Source organism: Talpa occidentalis, unplaced genomic scaffold, assembly GCF_014898055.3.
Source record: "Talpa occidentalis isolate TD23 unplaced genomic scaffold, MPIMG_talOcc4v2.1 talOcc4.8, whole genome shotgun sequence".
Classification (NCBI taxonomy): domain Eukaryota; kingdom Metazoa; phylum Chordata; class Mammalia; order Eulipotyphla; family Talpidae; genus Talpa; species Talpa occidentalis.
The window spans coordinates 31,548,312-31,569,728 of NW_023605194.1; the positions used below are offsets into that span (position 1 = coordinate 31,548,312).

Here is a 21,417-nt window from a genome sequence, read left to right on the forward strand (position 1 = left end):
TAGTGGGAAACTTACTTTTCCCTCTGGGTGCCAGGGAAATTGTCTAACGAGAAAGAGGGTTAAAAGGCTTCAATAAATAAAATCTCAAGATTGTATTTTAGAAGTTTTCTTTCAAATCAAAACAGATACGTTGTCATTTACTAGAGAATGAGCCAGCACTTTTGGTTTTTGGTTTTTAAAAAAACCCAAACAATTTTACACAAAATGGTTTAGAGCTTGATTAGCCAAATTGGTTAAATATAAATATAAAAAATTTCTTTGTGCTATCAATAAACTGTTAAAAACATTATGTTTTAAACATCATTAGCAATGGCAGGAAAATGATGAGAAGACAGAAAGTAAAGCTCTCTTAGGGAAATTTCGTGAAAGGCATTGAACACCAAATTGGAGGAGACACTGCCTTGATCACTGATAGGGGGAGTCAGATTGCACATTCACATCCTTCCAATGGATCCCCCTAACCATATGATAGTAATCAAATATTATGAAGGTTTGGGAAGAACAGAGATGGGGTGCTGCTTCTAAAATTAAAAGTTCAGGGGTTCCAATGATTTCCATGGAGCAACCGAGGCAGTAATGTTCTCTTTCAATTTCTGGTCCATGCAAACTATGAACATGATAAAGTGGTTCTTCTTTAACTTAATAAGTTTGAGGTGGATGATTCACATCAATGGATAAGTGGAATCCCTCCTAAACAAATTGCACCACTTTCTTCAACTTCTAGACTGTCCCACCACCAAGAAGACAGCAGTATTCACTCAATGGCCATTACAGCACTCTGGTCTCAAAGCCATGACGCCCCACCAAGAGTGATGTCCTTCTCTGAGTCACCAAAGCTGCTCTGGTAGTTTGCAAAAACTCAGCTTCCTGGAGGACTTTAATGGCCACCAGTGAGGTTTCAGGATAAGGGACAAATGGAGGTTCCTCTCACAGCCCCTGCAGAGATGCCCTGACTCCCCGCTGAAAATGTCAGTAGGCAAGACACTGAGCAGAGCTGCAGTGAGCCACCACAGGGTCGCCATGCCAACCTCCCTGCCCATCACAAAACAGGGCATTATGTCTCTATGGGTCAGGGAGACACCCTGGCAGGCAGTGGGGCCTCCTCCCAGTGTAGTCCTACTCTGCCCTTAGTGCAGGTCTACTAGTAGAGGCTATTGTTACTTGATTCAAGGAAAGACTTGATTAAAGGGGTAGAGCCCCTAAATATTGCTTAAAACAGTGAAGGTCCTAGCTTGCCTGACTTCAAGAAATAAGTATCCCTTGCAGCCTCCAGGGCTGCCAGAAAATGGGAAGCAGCTACCCTGGGGCTCTGGGGCTTGCATTCCTCCTCTTGCTGGTTTTACCCCCTCTGCTGCCAAGCAGTGGGGCATACCAGCAGAGAGCCCCGACCTGGCTAGATTTCCACCACCTCACTCGGGCCAGGAGAAGCCTCCCCAGCAATACCAACCTGGATGGGGAGAGCACCCGCCAGGGCCACAGCCAGGACACAGGGTCCAGGGAGAGGCTGGCAGATCACAAGAAATCCTGCCAGAGCAATCTTGACCTCTATTTAATATTGGACAAGTGAGTAGACCTCCTACCGGGCCAGAGACTTGGGGGGCATTACGGGAGCTCCTTTCTCAGCATTTATTAATAATGTCCTGGGTTTTTCTTATCATTTTATGGTTGGTTTTGTTTCTCACCCAAATCACTCCATTTTTACAGACCTCCAGAAACACTGCTGAGTTGTCTCGGACCCTCTGTAGTGACAATGCCGAAAAGTCCTTTGCTTTGGGGGCTAAGTGTTTTTGCTACTTTCTTCCACCATCTATGTGTTTTCTGAACACTTTGCTCTCTGGGTGTGGTCCCGAGAAAGCTGGGCTCTATATAAGCCTTTATGACCTTGAACAAGGAAAGGGGTCCGGGGCAGTGGCTTGGAGACATGGCCTTGGTGGTTTCCAGCTCCTCTGCTGGGCTGAGAATTAGCTTCACTCTTCAGTAGTAGCCGTGGTATGACGTCGGTGACCTCATGGAAGCACGTGGCTGTTTCCAAAGCCCTTTCCCTGCTGTGCCATCCTCAGACAGGCCTGGGGGAGAGCAGGGAGGGTATCTGCCATCTCCTGGGAAGGGTGAGCGTCTCAGAGCTGAAGGCAGTAACCCAGAGACACTCAGGACGGCTTATCCACTGTTGAAAAATCAGATATAGAAGCTATCTATAAATATATTTTTTTTCTCCTTTCACCTATTATATATATGTGTGTGGAATGTTGGGGGCACATTTTATATCTTTGGGATGTGATAACCTCTTTATCACTATGACTATCCAATATTGTTTCATTTCCCCTGCATGAAATATCTTTTTCATCCCTCACATTCCATCTGTTTCTCTTTAAAGTGAAATATGTATCTATAGGCAACACATCCATAACTGGCCTTATGTGTCCATCTAATCACACTGCTCTCTTTGCTTGATGAATTCAATATTTTTAAATTTGGAGTGATTATTGATATGTAAGAACTTGCTACTGACAACATATTGTTTCCTAAATGTGATATATTTACATGATAGCTTTTTGCTTTCCTTCTGTTCTGCCTACCTTTGTAGACTGGGTTTCTTTATGTACATTCTGCTTCCCTTTCTAGCCTCTGCTTGTTTGTTGAATGTTTCTCTGGGGAAACCAGGACTTGGAGCTTTGAAATCTCCCTTTTTGTTAGCATCCCGCCATGCTACTAGTATTTGTAGTTTATTTTAACAATTATCAAGTAAATGCATGAACACAAAATGAAAATCAAACACTGTTACAAAGGTCTTGCGAAAAACTCCAGGCTTCTTTCCCACCGTCTCCACTTCTGATCCCACAGCTCAGAGAGAGCTCTTGAAAATCTTGGATCTTGTCAGGTTATGACTTTGTTTCTCATAACGGGCTTGTACTGACACCTTTCTTGCTGCTAGATAAGAAAGAGGCAGAGAGCTGGCCAAGGTTATTCTGCAAGGACTAGAAGGACCAGGAGAGTCAGAGTTACAGGATGTAGGAGGTTTTTTTCATAAAAGCATGCCACTTCATGTCTTATCTAGAGCTAGTGTGGCACAACCAACCATCCCAGTTTGTCTCCACAGGGTCTCCCTCTTGAATCCCTCAGTTGCAAGCACACAAATCCCATTGGTGCCGTCCACCTCATTACACTGACGAAAGTCACCATCAGGAAGGCCCTGGGGTTGCTGACAGTGTGCGGCAGCATAGGGGTGGGAGTAGCATGTTGGATGGTTTCAGATAAACTCTGCCAACTCAAAAAATTCACTCTGTTCCATTGATTTTTCATTCACAGGTCAGGAAGTGTGGACACCAACTGGATATTTATATACGACTTCGTAGAGCATTTCCTCAAAATATTTGAAAAGTATGACTTCTCCATGTGGTGGGGCTTTAGCAATGCCAGGCAGAGAGCCTGTCTCTTTAGACCCAGTGAAGATGGGTGTCACTTGCATCAGAGGCATGAAGCCCCGGGTGGAGTTCTGAACCAGTTAAAAATGCAGTTCACCCTGGTTCCATCGTTCCAAATGTCCTATGGACTTTGGTTGTTTACAGTGTTGGTGTCAAGTCACAGTGTAGGAAATACTGACCAACTAGAGGATGTCACAGATTAGAAACCAGCTAACCAGTAACACAGTAAAAAAAAAAAAACACTTATTTAGATAGTTCCAAAAAAATAGTTAAAGACCCTCATGGCAATTTTAAGAAATAGCAAGAATTCCTAAAGAAAATTCAGTGTTGGATTTCCCCAGGATATGGACACTAGAACTAGGACTGTTAGGAAGAAGGACAGGGTAACAAGAGCATCAAGGAGACTTCCTGTGGAGAGAGTGATGTGTTTAGGGGGACAGAGGGCTTAACTCACAGAAGGGGAGCAACTGAGTCTGGGACAGGGCAGCTTGGGGTCAAGGTTTAAGGGGCTCATACAGCCAAGCCAACGGGCCTCAATTCACGTGAGCAACAGGAAGTTATAAATGACTCGGGCTGAGTGTGGGTGATGAGGATTGTACTCCAGGAAAACTGATAATGGTGGATAAAATGAGTGGGAACAAGACCACAGCTACATGGAGTTCATCAGGGACTAGGACAACAATCCTCTAACAGACAAAGGGGGCCTGTGACCCAGAAGACAGTGGGCAGGGAGAGGAAAGGGACAGAAATTGTGAATGAGTGGCAAAAGGGACAATAATTTCTCTTAGATGGAGACAGAAAGAGAATATAGACAAGAAGGGAAGGGCCTTGAGTTTCCAAAAAATGTTACAGAAAGTAGGGGGTGGGGTATGGGTAGGCAGGTATAGGGACCTTCACCTAGTGCGTGAGGCATGAACCATGCATGTGTGTGTTTGTGTGTGTGTGTGTGTGTGTGAGAGAGAGAGAGAGAAAGAGACAGAGAGAGAGACAGAGAGACAGAGAGACAGAGAGACAGAGAGACAGAGAGAGAGCTATAGGGAGAGCTTGGGATCTAGGGATAGAGCAGGACACCACCCTGACAGTCTCCCTGGTGAGCCACACATTACTGGCCTCAGAATCTTTACTAAATTTATGGTAACTTCTGGAACTCAGGAAGGGGTCACAGGCTAGAGGGAAGTGAAGACAGGCAGGTGTCCCCTCCCTGGCTGCTCATGGGGTCATTTGAACCTCTGTTTATGACTCTCACATACACGTGCTTCCTCCCAGCCCGAACATGCGCATCTCGATAGTCACCTTCTCCACATGGGGCCACACCTTCCTAAAGCTCACCTCAGACAGGTAAGTTCAGGTTCACCCCCTCAAGGCAAACCTACTGGTGGTGGGAGTCAGGGAGATGGAGGCCCAGAGTAAAACTCTGCAGAGTCCTGAGTTTCAGTCTGGAGCCCACAGGCTTGCTGCCTGGGCGGGGCTGGCTTCTGCTCAGAGACCACCCTGTGCCCCCAGCATCTACTCCCAGCCCCTCTCATAACTCCGGCACTGACACTGGCAGCCCCTGTGTTTCTAGACAATCTCTGCTGCTCCAGGCTTGCTGTGCCGGCTCAGATCTTCACTTGGATCAGCCTGATCCAGCTCCCCCACCGCTTGTGTCCCACTCCCATCTGCTCTACCTTAGCAGCAGCTAGTAAAGGACAAAAGTGTGGCCATCTGCAGCTCACTGCTCCCCTGCCTGCATGGGCAGCAGTTATGGCCCCTTCCCTGGCTTAGGTCTTCCCTGTCAGGAGCTCTGAAATAGGAAGTCAGCACTCAAAGCAACTTTGCTGCTTCCTCAGATCCAATCCTGAAGGGAGAGAGGTTGTGGATTCCAAGTCATCCTCAGCGGACCAGGGCAGGGAGGAAGGCACAGGGCAGGAGTATTGCCAGGGGGGTGACCCTTACCAAACTCAGTCTTGCCTGGTAGAGGGTGATGAGCCCCACTGGGGACCCCTGAGGTACTGGCAGTCCTGGCAGTCCCATTGTGAGTTCCAGTTCATATTAGCGCAGTCACAACTTCTCTCCACTCTGCCTGTGGATGGTCAGACAGGCCCTTCAGGAAGCCCGCTGGGTCTACGAATCTGATGAAGTGATGAGTACAGACAAGATCAATTTTCAAAGACTAGGGCCTAAAAGCCCATGGCTCGGCTTCCTGACTAAGGCCTCCCTTGTCCAGGTCGGTCTGCTCAGTGCAGAATGTGCCAGCACAGATGGGGCTGTTTGAGAACACTCCACCCTTCTTCCTACTTCAATACTCCCATTTTATTGTTTTTAGAAAAGAAATCGAAGACGGTCTCAACAAACTACGCAACACAGTGCCTACCGGAAACACAAACATGCAGGAAGGATTTAAAGCGGTACAGCCAGAGCTCTAAGAATTTATCCTGCTTTAGCAAGTGCTCAGAATATCACTGAGTCCTCTCAACATGCCTTCCTGTTTTTGCAGGTCAATGAGCAGATCTCCACAGCAAACTCTGGAGGTAAGCTCTGCTGACTTTGTGACTATTGGATCCTGGACAGTCAGGCCGAAGCACAGCAGTCTGGTGGCCCCCACTTGGAGCTGACTCTTGTGCAAGTTTCCTGCCCAATATGTCCTCCAGGCTCCTCGTCTGGAAGGGCAGAGGGGAAGGGCAGCCCCCCTGCTGATGCAGAGACTTGCAGGGTCATGGGTGTACATTCCTGGTTTTTATTAAGTATGAGGCACCCGATCTACAGGTGAGCTTGTGGAAAAGGGATAAAGGCCAGGGGGCACCTCGGGCAGACAAGACTCCGCTTATGGAATAAAAGTTCTTGATTTTCCCCTTGCTGACCACACTTTGCTGCGTTCCCATGGCTGGAGCTGCCTCCTTCCCCTTCATCGTCTTCCCTCTGCTGACGCTCCTGCTGGCCTGTGTGTCCCCAGGGCTAGCAGCTGTGTCAGCCCAGCACCCTCTCCATTGGGATTGAGTCTGTAGGGTGGATGCTTCAGGCACAACAGGTGAAAGTGGGAGACTGTGGGGAAAGGCTGACATCTGGACTCAAGGTCCACTCCCCAAATATCTCTTCCCTGTTTCTGACTGACTGGGCCCCAAGGGGCCAGCAGTAGTGCCTCTGCCTGCTCTGAGCCTGAAGGACAAGTTTTTGTTGGTAAGACTGCTTCCTCATTGCTCTCGGGAAAGGCATGAACTTGTCCATTGAATTAGCTGGACTCGCCCTCAGGAAACAGGATCTGCCATCTGTAGCAGTGAGAATCCAGAAAGGAAAGTCCACAGACAGACTCAGTCTCCTACTTTGTAAAGTGGGTCAGCTAAGGTGTCTTCTCCCTCCAGATGACTGCTCCACAACCCTCTAGGCACTCAGGAATGTGGGTGCTGGGTTCTGGCAGCCTCTCCCAGGGGGAAGAAGCTGGGGGGCAGCATGTGGCCTTCTCACCTGCATTTGGACTCTCTGGGGGACAATAATGACCAGGCCACTCGTTGCTTCTCCCACAGAAAAGAAAATTCACTCCATGGTTATCTCCCTAATTGATGGAGCACTTTGGCCAGAGTCCTTTCAGGCTACCAAGAATGAAGTGAGTCCAGCCCACCTTGACCAGCCTTTGCTCCACATGTTTAGTGATTTACACTTAACACGGTCTTTGTCTTAGGCTCAGAGGACTCGACAACTGGGAGGGACTGTTTACACTGTGGGTGTCAACAACTACGTGAAAAACCAGGTAATTCAGAACAGGAGCCAACTGAGAAGTCTCGATGTGGAAAGCTTTGACAGGGCCACCTAGAGGATGGTTCTCTAACCCACCCCAAATATCTGGACAACATGTGACCACTGCAGAAATGAGTAACTGTGTTGTATGAGCCCACACACCTGGGGAACAGTTAGAACTTTCCATTCCAGAAAGTTGGGCTGCTGGCCAGGGTGGGACACTGAGTCTCACATGGCATGAGGCCTGAACCCGAGGTCTGGGATGGTGTCCTGCTGGTCCTCACCTCTGCTGTGGGTCCAAGTTTTCTGCTCCTCCTTGTAGCTCCTGGCAATTGCAGACAGCGAGGGGCACGTGGTTGGTGTGGACAGTGGATTCTTTGATCTGAGGAACATCGTTGACTCAGTGAGAGAGGGGTGGTTTGGGAGTGGGATGAGATGGCTCTTACCATGCCCACTCTTCACCTTACCTGACCCGAACCACTCTCTGTTCCAGCTCGCAGCTAAGTCCTGCATTGAGCTGACAAGTGTGGAACCGACCAATTACTGTGTGGGAGGTAAGAGCTGGGTCTCTTTTCTGAACAGACATGTGTGCTTGTGTGTGTTTGACATTGTGCTTGGATGTGTGTGATGGATGTAGTGTACTGTGCAATTGAAATGTGTGATATAAATACATATGTGTAAATGCTCTTTATTCCCAGTTTTCATGAGCTAGAGTTGACATACAGTTCTATGTAAGTTGAAGGTATATCACATAATGGTTTGACATATAAAACTTAAGTGATTAGCAAAAGATTGTAAAATTCTTTTTTTAATCACAAAATCAGAAGTTTAATTAAAAATGAGGAAAATATAATATAGTAGCAATGAAACCCAAGGTCTTCTGACAAGTAAAATACTTCTGAGCCAATTTGGGATCACCCCAGAAGCACAGGGCTGACACAGAGTTGAAACATCAGTGTATTCCTCCCATCAGCCAAATGAAGAGGAAATGATGATTTCAGTGTATGAAGAAAAAGTTCAAAGTCCAGTGTCTTAATAAGGGCATAAGGTGACCAACATCCCTCCACGCAAACACTCCCAGCTGGCATCAGCTTCAGGGTTAATAGGAAGGCCTCTCCTGAGAGCTCGACCAAGACGAGGCTGTCTGCTCCCCCTGAGGGTCCTGCAGCACTGCAGTGAGGAGGTCCGGGCACTTCCCTTAGGCTACAAGGCCTCTCTCTGTAAAGGCCTGTGAGTGCAGGTTGTGCTGCCGCAGCCCTGGAGCAGACAGAGGAGGCCCACGGGTAAGCACGCCCTTCCCGGGAACAGCACACAGCCTGACCCACCGCATCCTGACCCAGACAGCTGGCTCTGCCTCTGTGTCCTTGCTGGGAAGGCTGGAGCACCCTCACCTGGGTCAGACAGAAGGCTGTTTCAGCTGAGCTCTGCTGCCCGTGGCCAGCCCCAGGGAGCAAGGGACCCAGATCTGCCAGCTCCTCTGTTGTCTCCAAGAGGCAGAAAGATCTCCACTCCGTGAGAGAGGGGAGGCCAGTGGATTGTGCAGGGACCAGCTCAGAATAGAAGCAGGCAGACTTAAGGAAGAGTCGTGGCGCTCATATTCCCATGACTGACCATGGCTCTGCTGCCCATGCTTGCCCAGGCGGGGAGGGCGTGGCTACAGAGCTTCCAGGATGGAAGAGTCTCTGGACTCATCCTGACTTCTCTGAACCTGTAACCTGCAGTGCCTCAAGTGGGCTGGGTTAGAAACACACTTGCCCCACCACCCACAGCACACATGGGTCTTTCCTTGTTTTAAGTCCCCACCCATGCAGGAAACTGGCAGCCTGGTTTCTCTGGGCATGTCCAGGGAGACACCCAGGCAGGAGTGTCTGAGCAGCACGTGAACACAGAGGGGTGCGGAGACCAATCATACCCACCCAAGGTGACAGGAGCCCTCCTCACACCCCCTGCCAGCCTGGCCCAGCAATCCCTGCTCTGTCCTTGTAAACTGTCTTCTAGTCAAAAGCTGCCACCCAGTGTCACAGTCATTTGTGGAAAATTTCAAGGCAGACACCTACACTCAGGAGGAATCAACCGAGACTAATAGTGGCCAGGGAGCCCTGGGGCACAGATGGTTTATCACGAGGGCTCAGCCTCGTCAACCCCACAGGACACCTCAGAGTCCAGGGAGAGTCCTCTGCTCCCTCCCTGCCTCAAGGTCCTGGCTCCAGCCCACACTCCCGCAGGGCACCATGGGGCTGAGAAGACCATTTCCCTAATCCCAGCCTGGCTGGGTTGGTGAGACCCTCAGATGGACAAGCAGGCCATGCAGATATGCCCTCTTCTCTAACCCTGCGGACCCAGAGGCTGGGCCCGGGCTAGACTTCCTGCAAGCCCTTTTCCTGCTTTACGGGGTTCAGTCAACCAGTCATTTGGGAACTTTCTCTCAGGTCCACTGACCCAAGAAGCTTTTCCTGGTCACCTGGCCCCCCTGTCTTACCCAGATTCCTCTCATTCTCCACTGGTCATGCAATAATGTCGTGACTACTCTTGCTTTTCTCATTCAATCTGATTGTCTTTCAGTCTTTCATTATGCACATTTCCAAACCTGCAGCAAATGGAAGCAATTCTACAAGGAGATCCTCTAACTGGATTTCTCAATTAAGAGCTGACCTAATTATCACTTATTATCTAGCTCCATCTCTCTTTCTCTGTCCCCATCAATCCCTCTTATTTTTGAAAGTTTTCAAAGTAAATTAGAGTCATCAGGCTGTTCCACACCCAACTTTGTCATTCTGCTTATGACAAACAAGGGACCAATTTTCCCGAGTTGTCTTTTTGAAATGCACACATCATCACATCGCAATTATATTATGTGTGAGTCTCACAGATGCACACACACATCTGCATAACGCAGACCCCATGAGGACACACACCACCACAGCTGCCCCTCAGTCCCCTGCATCCTGGCGGCAGCACCTCTCCAGCCTGTCCCATTGTAAGTCTACCAAATATAACTACCATGAATAGGTGATCCTATTCTAACATATAGGTGATCCTATATGCTAACATCTCGTTCTACATACACTTCCAAAAGGCATTTTTAATAAGCGGGAGCACACGGAACATTAGATTGTCCACCTTCCACTGCATGCAAAAGCCAAACCTTGGTGTCCTTGGTTGATACTCCGGTACTTCCTAATAAGTGGGAACACAGTCCCTGCCCCTGGCCACGTCCTCATTCTGACCTCTCTGCGGCCACTTGACAGAATTTCCCTGGGGTGAACGAGAAGTAGAATAGCCACAATAGGGGAAAACAGGGCACTAGAATTAGCTAGACATGAGTTTGAGCCACCAGTGCAGGATAATGACCTTGACCTACAGCAAGAAGGCCTTCATAGTATCCTGTCTAAATCCAGGCTGCCAAACCCACAACTGCCATCACTGTATCCCCTTGTATTTATTCTAGGGGAGAAGATGCCCAGTGTCCAATCGAGGGGTAGGACAGATGTCCCTTAGCAAATCACTCCCCACCCAGCAGAAGGAAGAGCTTTCCATGAATCCCTAGGCAGGGAAGAGAGGAGGCTGCAGAGGGTCAATAGGAGTGGAAGAACAATCATCTTCAGGGATCTGCCTCACAGCTAAGGGAAGGGGGACTCTTTGGTAGAGGATCAGCAGCTCCTTGCTGGTCTCACTGGGTCGCACCTTATTCCTGAGCTCACTAGTCGGCCAGGGGCACACAAAAAGGTGGTGAGGAAAAACAGACCCCATATGTCAAGTAATTTCACAAGCAACAAGTCCAGGGTGCTCAGTTCAAGCAAGAGACAGAGGAGTGCAGCCTGCATTGTCTCACACCGATCTTGTTTAAGATGGCACTCTGGTGGAGGTTGGAAAGCACTGCCTGCACCCCTTAGGGAGTCTCAGAACTTAAAGGTTGTAAACCACATCGGGTTTATTTATGGAGGTGGGACCAGGTGGAGCCTTGTTGGCCTGTGCCAGTTAGCAGCTGTGGTGAGAGTGCCTGAGAGCTCCTCCCAGCCTCCTCACAGTGGCCCCTCAGAAACACCAGGTGAGCCTCAGGAGATAGAGATTTTGGTACAACAGCTGTCTCCTCCAGAGTCCTTTGGGGGCTCCCACATTGGGGGCACACTGTCATAGTCTGAGATCAGCAGACAACAGAGCTCACCCCTCCTTACACACACTTTTGGATGTTGCCCTTGCAGAAAACTACGATGTAGGCGTCTTTGGAAGAGGTTTTCATAACACCAAAAACAAAAACGAAGTTCTTTGCAGGTTTAAGATAGTTGACACCGTATTTTTTGGTAAGTAGCTCCCTTGATTTGAACAAATAACAAATTTCCCACAACATGCTCTCTTCCCTCAGGCACCATGCCTCCAAAACCCTTGATGCCCATACGCTATGGGTGCTGGGAGGACAGAGGCAGCACCGAGAGTGGAAGAAGGGACGTGGGTGGGACCCATCCATCCAGGCCATGAAAGCGTCTGGGATCAGGGCTGTTCTCTGTGAGGAGGGTCTTCCCTCACAGTTGCTTCCCCTGAGCTTTCCTCATCTCTCACTTTCCCTGAGAGACAAGGACCCCAATCTCATGGTTCGACCAGGTGAAACTGGAAGCTGTCCTGGGCTCTGAGTTCATGCCAGGTGCACTGGTAGCTTCCCAGGAGGGAATATTCACCTTCAATTGAGAGAGGAGGCCAAGCAGAGGTGCAGGTCCTGGGATCTGGCACAGGCACACATTCCCTGTGTGACCATGACCGTATGAAATTTCCCTTCTTGCTCGATTTCCCCTACTGTGAAACGGGAGCAATATAACAGCTGCACTAACTAAGCTCTACGACGTATGGAAGGCATTATCTGGCGATACTCGCACATCAGGTGTACCTCCATGATGGAGGAACGGCCTGAGGGAGCACACAGCTAGGACAGGCTGGTGTCCTGCCCTCATGGTGAGGTGGGTGTGATCATCCCTACAGAGTGTCTGGGGTCCAGTTGGATTTCCCGAAACCCTCACTCTCTCGGCCTCTTGAAAATGTCATTTCATGTGATGTGATATTAAATGAATGCCTGTTGCAGGACCATGGGATAAACCCAGAGCAACTCCTCTCCCCAGCGCACTCCTAGCCCATCTCTCCTTGCTGCCAAGGGTGCAAAGAATAAAGCAGGGAGTGCCACTGCCACACCCAACCTCACCATGCGTAGCTGGTCTTGGGGAATTAGCTTTCCTTTGTTCTATACTTCTCAAGAGTGATGCAGGGACTGAGAACTCCGTCATAGAGAAGTAATGCATTCTGAGTGGGCGTATGTTCGCAGGGCCTTACATGCAGTATCCTGGTTCTCAAAAGAGGCCTATTAGCACTTCTTTGAATGGATTTGCACCTGTAGCAGAGTCATCCAAACATTTTGCCCAACATCATGATCCTACGGGGCTGTGCATACCAGCCTGCATCTGTCTACAAGTTCAAAGACACGGTTTCAGCTAGGGTCATGAGATGTCCAATTAAACAGAAGGCCAGGGAAAGGATTGTCCTATGGATCACTGTGGTGAAAAGCAGGTGGCCCTTGATTCCAAATCCCAGAGGGGAAGCATGGGGCCTTGCGGAGCCTACCTGGGTGCATGGAAGGGTAAATCAGACTCTAAAGGGAGCTGATCCTTCAAAACTTGGCCACAATTCAGGGGTAGAAAGAACTCAGAAGTAAGCAGGATCCACAACTACAAGTCAGGGAGCTCTTTTGAGTCTTCTGACTGCCATGCTCACTTAAAATATCAGTAAGCAAAACCATAGAAGAAAGAAATCCCCTATGTCAATAAATAGCCCCACCATCACCCACTTGAGCTGGTCAAAACCTGCATGTCATCCTTGATCCCTCTTTGCTTTATCCCCATATTCAGTCCAGGGTAGGTTCTATTTCTTCGATGTCTAAAGCATGTGCTGAGATGGCTCACCCCTCAACAGACTCATTGTCCTTAGATTAAAACCCGAACTCTTCCAGGACCATGAATTCCATCCCACCTTTCATGTTACTTCTACAACTCAGGTAGTGCTGCCTCAGGGCCTAGACACATGCTGTTCTTACAGGGCAGAACACTCTGCCCTGGGACCTTACCCTGGCTTTCACTCATCACATTTATGAGGATAGCACCCTCATAAATAATTTATTTCTAATGAAAATGTTCAAAATAGGGCTACCCTGTTCATGCAAGGGGTTAAAACACCACACTATGAAGTAATCCACAGTCTGGACAGCATGAGTTTGATCCCCGGCCGGCCAGGGAGCAGCCCAGATGGTGAGGAAGACCTCTCCTGTCTTGTCCTCTCAGCAGAATATTTCAGTTAGTCTGCCTGTTCTGTTCCCCACTCTGTCTCTGGTGAATCATCTCACCTCCCGCATCTCTGGCCTGCACCCCAGCTCTTGTATGCATAAATAAATAAATCTTTTTTAAAAATGTTCAAAAACATTTAAAAAATAGAATTATTGAAAAAAGAACTCGAACACCATCACTTAAATTTGGTAATTATCAAAATAAGATAATCCATTTTTGAAGCAATACCAGCATGAATTCATTTAATGGATAAATAGTTCAGTTTTCATCAAGATAACAGATCACCTTGTTCCTAGCACCTGCTTGATCCCTCCATTCCGCGTCCCAACCCTGTTCATTAATGTCACAATTTTAATTCCCTGGCATTTATTTAATTTGTTTGTGTTTTATTGCCTGCTTTCCTGCCAGCCACACAAACGTAAGCCCTGAAAAACCGGATCCCATTCAACGCAGGCCATAGCCCTTGCTGGTATTGGGGGCTGCTGAGAGGGCAGAGAGGATAAGCTGCATCTGCCCCACAGAGCTGCACCAGCCAAGGGCAGGCAGATGTGAGTGGGGGTGGATGGGCACATCCACTGACTTTCTTCCTGTCTCATTTGCTTTAGATGAAAAAGCCACCCAGGTGGATGACACCAGCATAAAGTGTCCGGGAGTGAAGATAGACGTAGCAGCCAAGTAAGTGCCACTCTGGGACAGGCAGGCATTTTTGCCCAAGAGATGCAGAATGTGGGCGACCTCTACTGGGCAGCATGTGACGTGCTCTGTCCTGACCTGCCTGTCTTGGAGCTTCCCCAATGGGCTCAGGGATCTGCTGTGCTGCAGGCCCTGCTGAGGACAGGATGTGGAAGATGAGGGACCCAGGGGGTTCCTTTACTCCCAGCAGCCTTCAGAGCGGAGCCAGCACAATGCAAATATGCAAGAGTCAGGATGGTGACACCACACAGCCTCCCTGGTCACTGAGCGGGTGACCACAAAGCATCTGACCCCATGCAGAGTCCCTCACTGGTCATCCTCATCACCGAGGTGGACCTCGTGGGACTTGGGGTGGGGTCTCCTCCCCAGGCCGTCTGCCCTCCAGTAGCCCCCAATGCCTGATATTCAAAGCCATCACAGTAGGGAGAGCTGTGGGCTATGGTTTGAGCAGATACCAAGAGCTGTGCCGACCTGCACCTGTGGTCCCCATCTGTCCTTTCTGTGTTTAGCGAGATCTCTGTTGAAGTGAGCCTGAACAACGGTGCCAGCTTCATCAGCAACGGGCTCAAGATCAGCAGCAAGGACTGTGGGAGTCACAGGGTAAGTACATGGTCTCCCTCTGGGCTGCCCAGAAGCCTGCCCAGGGGAGGGAGTCATCTAAGGAGGCAAGAGAGAGGACCAGTGCCCAGGACAGGCCTAGCAAGTAGCAGGTGCTGGCAGGTCTGGGTGGCCTCTCCCACCAATGAGGCCCTTAGCTCTTCATCAGAGTTGGGATGAGTCTGGGTGGCATCTAGGATCCCTGGGGTGCAGCCATCTTAGCATGACAGACGCCCTCTGCCCTCTGAACACAGTCATTGAAGGCAGGTACAAGGGAGAAATGAGAGACCCAGGCAGATTCCAGAAATGGTGTTGAGGCTCTTCCCATGCTAAATACCGCCTGGCCAGCAACCCTAACCTGGACTTGGTGGGGAAGTAGGGGAACCATCTTAATCCAGCGGGTGTCAGTGGGGGTGCTAGGAGGTTCAGTGCAAGGAACCAGACTCCAGGATCTGGGCACCGGGCCTTCCCAGCAGGCTCCATGCACAGGGGATGTGGAGGGGACAGCTGGGCCCTGCACAGTCAGGGTGCGTTTCCTCTGCATTGGTGCCCGGAGTGTGACCATCACAGCCCCTGGGACCCTGAGGACACTGGCTGTCATTTTTCAGATCCCTTTAGCCCCTCTCCTCCTTCCTCCTTTCCCACACTCCTCAGCTGTCCTGGCTGCAGCTCTCCCTACATCTCTCTCCTCAGCTGGAGGAGAAGCTATCAGGGCCCTGGGAGGGATCAGGAGTCATCTCAGCAAGGGACAACGGGGAAGGAAAGTGACAAGCACTTTCCATGTCCCCCATCACCCGGGCACCGTAGCCCAGGGCAGTGAGGCATGGCAGTGGCAAGCATTAGGCTGGAGAAGAGTGTGCTGGGGAGCAGGGCTTCGGTGCCCGATTGCCAGATCCTGGTGTCTTGTACCTGCTTGTGAGGATCCCCACCAGCTGACATCTCTGTGTTGTCTGCATTGTGTCTGCACATCCACTCAGACCGGCCAGAGGACGCGCATCAGCCCCTCAGGATTCCCGCCGACGCACAGCTCGTCTGTCATCAGGCCCATGAGGAAAGTCCTCAGGAGAAACGCAGGGCTGGCCCAGGTACCACAGGTGAGCAGTCTTGACATTACCATTCTCTCTGCTATCCTAGTCCCCAGGCATTACACCTCTCTCCCGCCTGCTGCTCTGAGCAGAGACTGCGTGGGGACACACCTGAGAACCACTCATCCTAGGTTCAGAATGACAGCCAGAGACAGCCCCTTCCTGCAGCCCCACATGAACCTGGCCTGTGCCAGGACTTTGATGACCCTCCACACCTCACAACCCTCTCACCTCCTGCTCACATGTGGACACGGAGGTGCAGAGAGAATTAGGAACTTAGCCCATGGTTCAGAACCTACAAGAGAGGGGAGCCCTCATGTGCAATGGACTTGGGTCTCCTGCTCTGCTCTTGTACTCCCACCTCTCAGGGAGCCCCACCCTCCCCCAGACACCCATCTGTGTATGTGTACAACTGTGTGTCCCTGCACTGCCAGCCAGCGCTTGGGGTGGGGTTTGGGCTGGTCACTCCTCAAGGATTTTGGTTTCCTTGAAAGGGCTCTGGGCTGAGCCTCTGAGCACGGCTAGTGGGGCGAGTGCGCCCCACCTCCACAGTGGGCGCTGAACATAGTTGGGTCTAGTACTGTGTTCCGCCCACGTGGCAACCTGCAGAGAATGTACATGGGCCAATGGGGAGCCTAGAGTGCATGCTGGGCATGGGTGTCTAGGAGGCCCCAGGCCCACACTCCTGGTGTTTTCTCTTTGCAATGTGCAGCCACCTGCCGTTCCCAATGTGGCGGCCGCAGGTTCTGGAAATCAAGGCACACAGTTCCCCAACATCAACGCTTACCACTTGGCTGCATGCATGCTTGTAATACTAATACCTCTGGTGATAGCGTGCTTGTGGCGACTCTACCGCAGAAAGGTTAGTGCACCTCCCTGAGCCCAGAGAACTCCCCTAGGAACCGTCACCAGCTGCCCTGGGTCTCTGCTGCTCCCCAGAGTGCACGGACTTAACAGGAGCAAAGGGAGACACATTCTCTGCCCTCATCCCCAGGCAGATAGTTGACCTGGCAGGGGCCTCTGGCCTTGTGATTGCTCAGTCTGAGGTCTGTTGTTGCCTGGTCCTTGGAGAGAAGGGCCCAGAATCCCAGGCAGGGCAGACTTATGGTCCCCGGGCTCTGAGCACACAGGCAGACAAGGGACAGAGAGGAGAACTCTGCTGTTGAGGGAAGAAGCAGAGGCCCAACAGGGCACAGAAAGAGCAGGACTCCCAAGCTCTGGGCAGCCGAGCTTTAGAAATCAGCACAAAGGAAAAAAAAAAAGAGGAAGAAATCAGCACGGTGTCTGCACATCCCCAGTGCTGCTTCCACCTCCCTCCATCTTCTTCCTGAGTGCCAGGGGGTGCTGCCCATACTGCGCACACAGGAACAAAAAGAAAGCAGCTGCCAGCCTGTCCACAGCAGCTACAGTCTGGGGTCTGGGCAGGTGTTGGTACCTAGGCGGGCATGAGTGGACCACACAATCCCACCTTCTGGGGACCACTAACCCTGATTAAGGAGAGCAATAACAGAGGACAGCCAGGCCAATATAGGGGGACAGCAGAGCATGGTAGTGGTAGCAAGGACACTGCTGGCTGGAGAGAGGGAGGAGCATAGGAGAAGGCACAGCAGCAGCCAGGAGCGAGCGGGTCTAGAAAGCACCAAGCACCGCGTCCCCTCAGATAACTGAGGAGTCAGGTGCTCAGGGACATGCAGCCTGCTGGCCACAGACCCAGAGGGTGGGCACCCACAGTGACACCCAAACCATGTTCTCACTCACTCCCGCTGAGCAGAGTCCCCTCCTGCCTGTGTGGACCAGCCAGAGCTCTGTAAAAACCTTTCATCCTGTGTACGTCTCTTTCACTTTCTAGAACAAGACGGTGGTGAGTTGTTTTTTTGTTCCTGATGCCCACACAGACTTCACAAACAGGCCTCCTGAGCTGTGGGATATCACCATTTCCCACCCCACCATCTCCACCTACCTGGACAGAGAGAGCTGGCAGAAAGCAGGGTGACAGAGGGGCAGGGAGGGAATCCTGGGAGGACCTAAGACTCACAAAATGGCATCAGACAACACCCCTCCATGCTCCCAAAGGTCTGATCCAGAGCCTCCGTCACACTACAAATTGCAGTAGCTGTTGCAGCAAGTGCCATGATCCACAGTGACATGACCAGGGCTTTACTTTTGGTTTGTGTGTCAGTTCCCAACGATTGGTCATTGGCTGGTCCTTCCCTGGGTTAAGTGAGCAGTTGGAAAAGGAACCTCAGGGTTCCAGTACTGGTCACCCCCCTGCAGTCTCTGACCCTGTTGGGTTGCATTTCTTTGGTTTCCTCCTTGTTTCCTGGCAGGTTGGGGGATTGACTGGGCTTGTCCTTTGTGCACTTCAGGGCTGAGGAGGGTGGAGGGAGTCTTACCTGGCATGAGCTGTGCGGGAGGCCCAGGCCAAGTACACCAGTGACCAAGGGTCAGCTGAGCTGCCTGTGGCTCTCCTGGGTAAGGAGGCCCAAACAGGACCCACAGAATGTGCACAGCAGGGCCATTGTGACCTATAACGGGGAGACCTAGGAAGCAGGCCCCACTCAGAGGCTGGCTTCAGTGCTGCTGCAGTGTGGTCAGGGAGGCTGCATCTGCCAACACCAGGCCACTCAGCCTCTGCTGACACTCCTCCTCGATGTCCACATTTACACTGTCAAACCCCATGACCAGGCTTCTCCAAAGGGCAGTGCAGGAAACCCAGGGGGCAAGAGTGAATTTGTTGCCCTTTGGGGAAGGATCATTTTTGCAAAATATGTGGAGTTTGCCTGTGCTTCCCACGGAGGGCCTCCCTTGCAGTACAAGGTGCTGTTAATCAGTTGTCCTTGAATCCTCCCAACAAGCTTTAGCTGAGGGGCCAGAAGTTGACAGGTGCCGGGGCAACACCTCATGTGTCTGCACTTGGAACTGCCACTCAAAAATTTCTCTTCCTAGCAACCATGTGCACCACCAACGTGCCCCACGGTGGTGGTCCCTGGTGGTGGACATAGCGACATAAGACAGCTAGAGGTAAGAAGGGTCCTGGGGAAGGGTGCTGTGCACCCAATTGGGGCTATGGAAGAGAGGGTACAGACAGGGCGGGCCCAGAAGGCATGGCTTGGATGGAGATGAGTTTTAAAGTAGCTGAACTTTGCTCCCTTGGCTGCAGTACCAGGCTCTCCACTCAGTGGGCCGAGGTTTATGGAAACAGTGACTACACAGAGGTTCTCATCAGCACCAACAATGTCGTGGGTTCCCTGAGAAGTGGGTTTGATGTAAAACAAAATCACTAGATTCATGAAGGTCAGAATGTAGAAGAAATAGGAATTTCTGAGTCAAATTCTTTCCCCCGTTAAGTGGAAATGCTGGTGCACCTGCTGTCCGCAGAAGCCGGCTCAGCAGAGTGAGAAAGAAGCCACTGCCTTGTCCTCCTGCTCTCAGCCAGGGTGACAAGGGTCACATGGAACAGAGGCCTGAGGGAATGTCCTTCCCCAGGAAGCACTAGGGGCCCCCCTGCTGAGTCACAACCCAGAACCAGGGGCCCCCACCACAAGAATAGAGTCTAGATGGCTGGTGTGGAGGAAAAAGGAGCCCACAATTTCTGCCTGGCTTTGTCCTGCCTCCTGGTCCTGCCTCTGTCCTGCTTGGGCCATGGCTTCCTCCAGGAGCTTCTATGGCATCAGGAGAGCCAGCCCTGCCTTCCTCTCAGTATGCAACACAGCGGTGCCCAACACACCTTCCAGAGAGGTGGAAGCCCTGACCAAGGGCTTGTTCCTGCTCACAGGACATGGCCACCCCTCTGAAAACACCAGGGTGGAGCTGGAGCGCAGGGTCCAGAGCTCCCTTCGGATCCCCCACCAGGGATCCGGTCACTCTGTCTGTCCTGAGCTGCCTCTTCTCTCCACCCTCCGTCAGCAGGACCCTGCACACTGATTGGGCATGGAGCCTCTTCCCTGCGTTCCCTGGTGGGCCTCATGAGTGCAGGCCTCCTCCTTCCTTCCATCTAGCTCCTTCCCAGGTACCCCGCAGGCACCTCATGTTCCCCTCCAAGACACCGCAGATCACCTCCAGCCTTGTACTTTAGCTCTGCTCGCAGCTCCTGGCTTGTCCTGCAAAAAATAGTAATTTGACTGATCCCTAAACAATCCCTGACCCACACCCTCACCCTCCAAATCAGGTCCCTTGCAAAAGTAAATGCATCCCAGGGAGTTTGTGGGTACAGGGCTCAGGTGACTTTGGGAACTGGAGGGGACACTGTCCCGCTGGAGGCAGCAGCCAGCTCAGAGCTTCCTCACAGGCTCTTCTGCTTTCCAGGACAAACTGGACACTCTGCGCATGCAGATCATGTGCAGTTCGTTTCAAAACCGCAACCGGGGCCCAGTGATGTGTTGTCAACCCAGGCGCAAGGTAAGCAGGGCACAGGGATGCTCCCCAAGGACAGTGTCCTCTGCTTATTGCCCTTGACAGCTGCCCTCTGGGTTGTGGGGTCCTGGCATCTGTCAGAAGAATGTCAAAGACAGGAGAGGTGGTGCCCAGGAGCCTCCAGCTGATTCTTGACAGCTGATTATTTTCATCTCAAGGATGGCTGGAGAGAAACATAGAACATTACCCAGCACTTCTAAATTTAAATGAAAAGGCTGGAGAAACAGTCAGTTGGGGGTTGTAGGTGCCTCCATCCCCACCCGGCACCAGGGCTGTGGGTCAGCTGCTGCCTCCCATGCTGAGGCCCTCCTGGCTGGGATGGAGACACACCCTCAGCACACACCTGGTAGCCTGGGGAACTCTGGGGCCTTCGTTTAGTCAGAATACGTCCTTATTCACTAGGGTCTCCAGCAGGGTACGCAGATACAGTCAACATCTGAGCAAAAGGGAGTTCCGTGCCAGAGCCCTGGGTGGCTGGGAAGGCTGGACACACCCCAACACCTGACAGAGCCAAGGCAGGAGGACAGCCAGGGAGAGGAAGGGCATCCTCAGAGGTCCTGCCTTGGGCCCAGCCCCATAAGCCAAGGAAACCACAAGTTTCTGTTCCCAATTCCAGTGCTTCTCACTGACCTCTCTCTTCTCTTCCCACAGCCATGTCCCTTATTCAGGACCCGAGGTGGCAGGATGCGCAGATACCCACGCTGCTGCCATCAACCCAGCCCGGCGTGCTTTTCCCTCAACTGCTGCTGGACGCGTTGCCCATGTACCCAGTGCCGATCTCCCCAACCCATGTATTCCCAGCCCCCACAATTGGTCTGTACCAGGCAGCCCTCCAGGATGTGTCCAATGATCCCTGGCCCTATGGGAAGATGCGGTGGATTCCCTTTGCCACTTCCACCCCCATAGCCCAGTCCCTAAATCCTCCAGATCTAATGTTAAGTTCTTTATGTACTTAAGTGGACATGTGTGTCGAGTCTTGGTTTACAGTCAAAGGAGTTGGATGTGGTCCATCAGCAGAAGTGGTTCCCCAGCCAGCCCTGCTCCGCTGTGCAGGATGTGGCCACACTGCTCCTGCCTGGACAGAGCACCCCGATGTCCTCTGGCTGTGCACATGGATGAGTCCCCTCCCCACAGCCTGGTCTTCATCAGCCACCAAGGGCTGGGCCACATCAGGTT

The 21,417-nt window shown here is 51.3% G+C and overlaps 1 protein-coding gene across 2 annotated transcripts; it reads left to right on the forward strand.

Moving 5' to 3' along the window:
- Positions 1-1,092: 1,092 nt before the first annotated feature.
- Positions 1,093-21,181, forward strand: LOC119234829 (anthrax toxin receptor-like). 2 transcript variants are annotated; one of them, XR_008549865.1, is made up of 17 exons: positions 1,093-1,563; positions 3,307-3,378; positions 4,689-4,760; positions 5,728-5,809; positions 5,899-5,932; positions 6,923-7,002; positions 7,078-7,146; positions 7,456-7,536; positions 7,627-7,687; positions 11,336-11,434; positions 14,059-14,128; positions 14,656-14,746; positions 15,721-15,837; positions 16,541-16,690; positions 17,678-18,849; positions 20,134-20,226; positions 20,893-21,181. XR_008549865.1 is itself a non-coding variant. In XM_054690142.1 (15 exons), the coding sequence occupies exons 1-15, from the start codon at positions 1,286-1,288 to the stop codon at positions 17,819-17,821; spliced, it is 1,500 nt and encodes a 499-aa protein (XP_054546117.1). In that variant the 5' UTR covers positions 1,093-1,285; the 3' UTR covers positions 17,822-20,127. The 2 variants fall into 2 exon arrangements, 1 of the variants encoding a protein (XP_054546117.1); XM_054690142.1 differs by lacking the exons at positions 20,134-20,226; positions 20,893-21,181 and having other exon boundaries at positions 17,678-20,127.
- Positions 21,182-21,417: the final 236 nt, after the last annotated feature.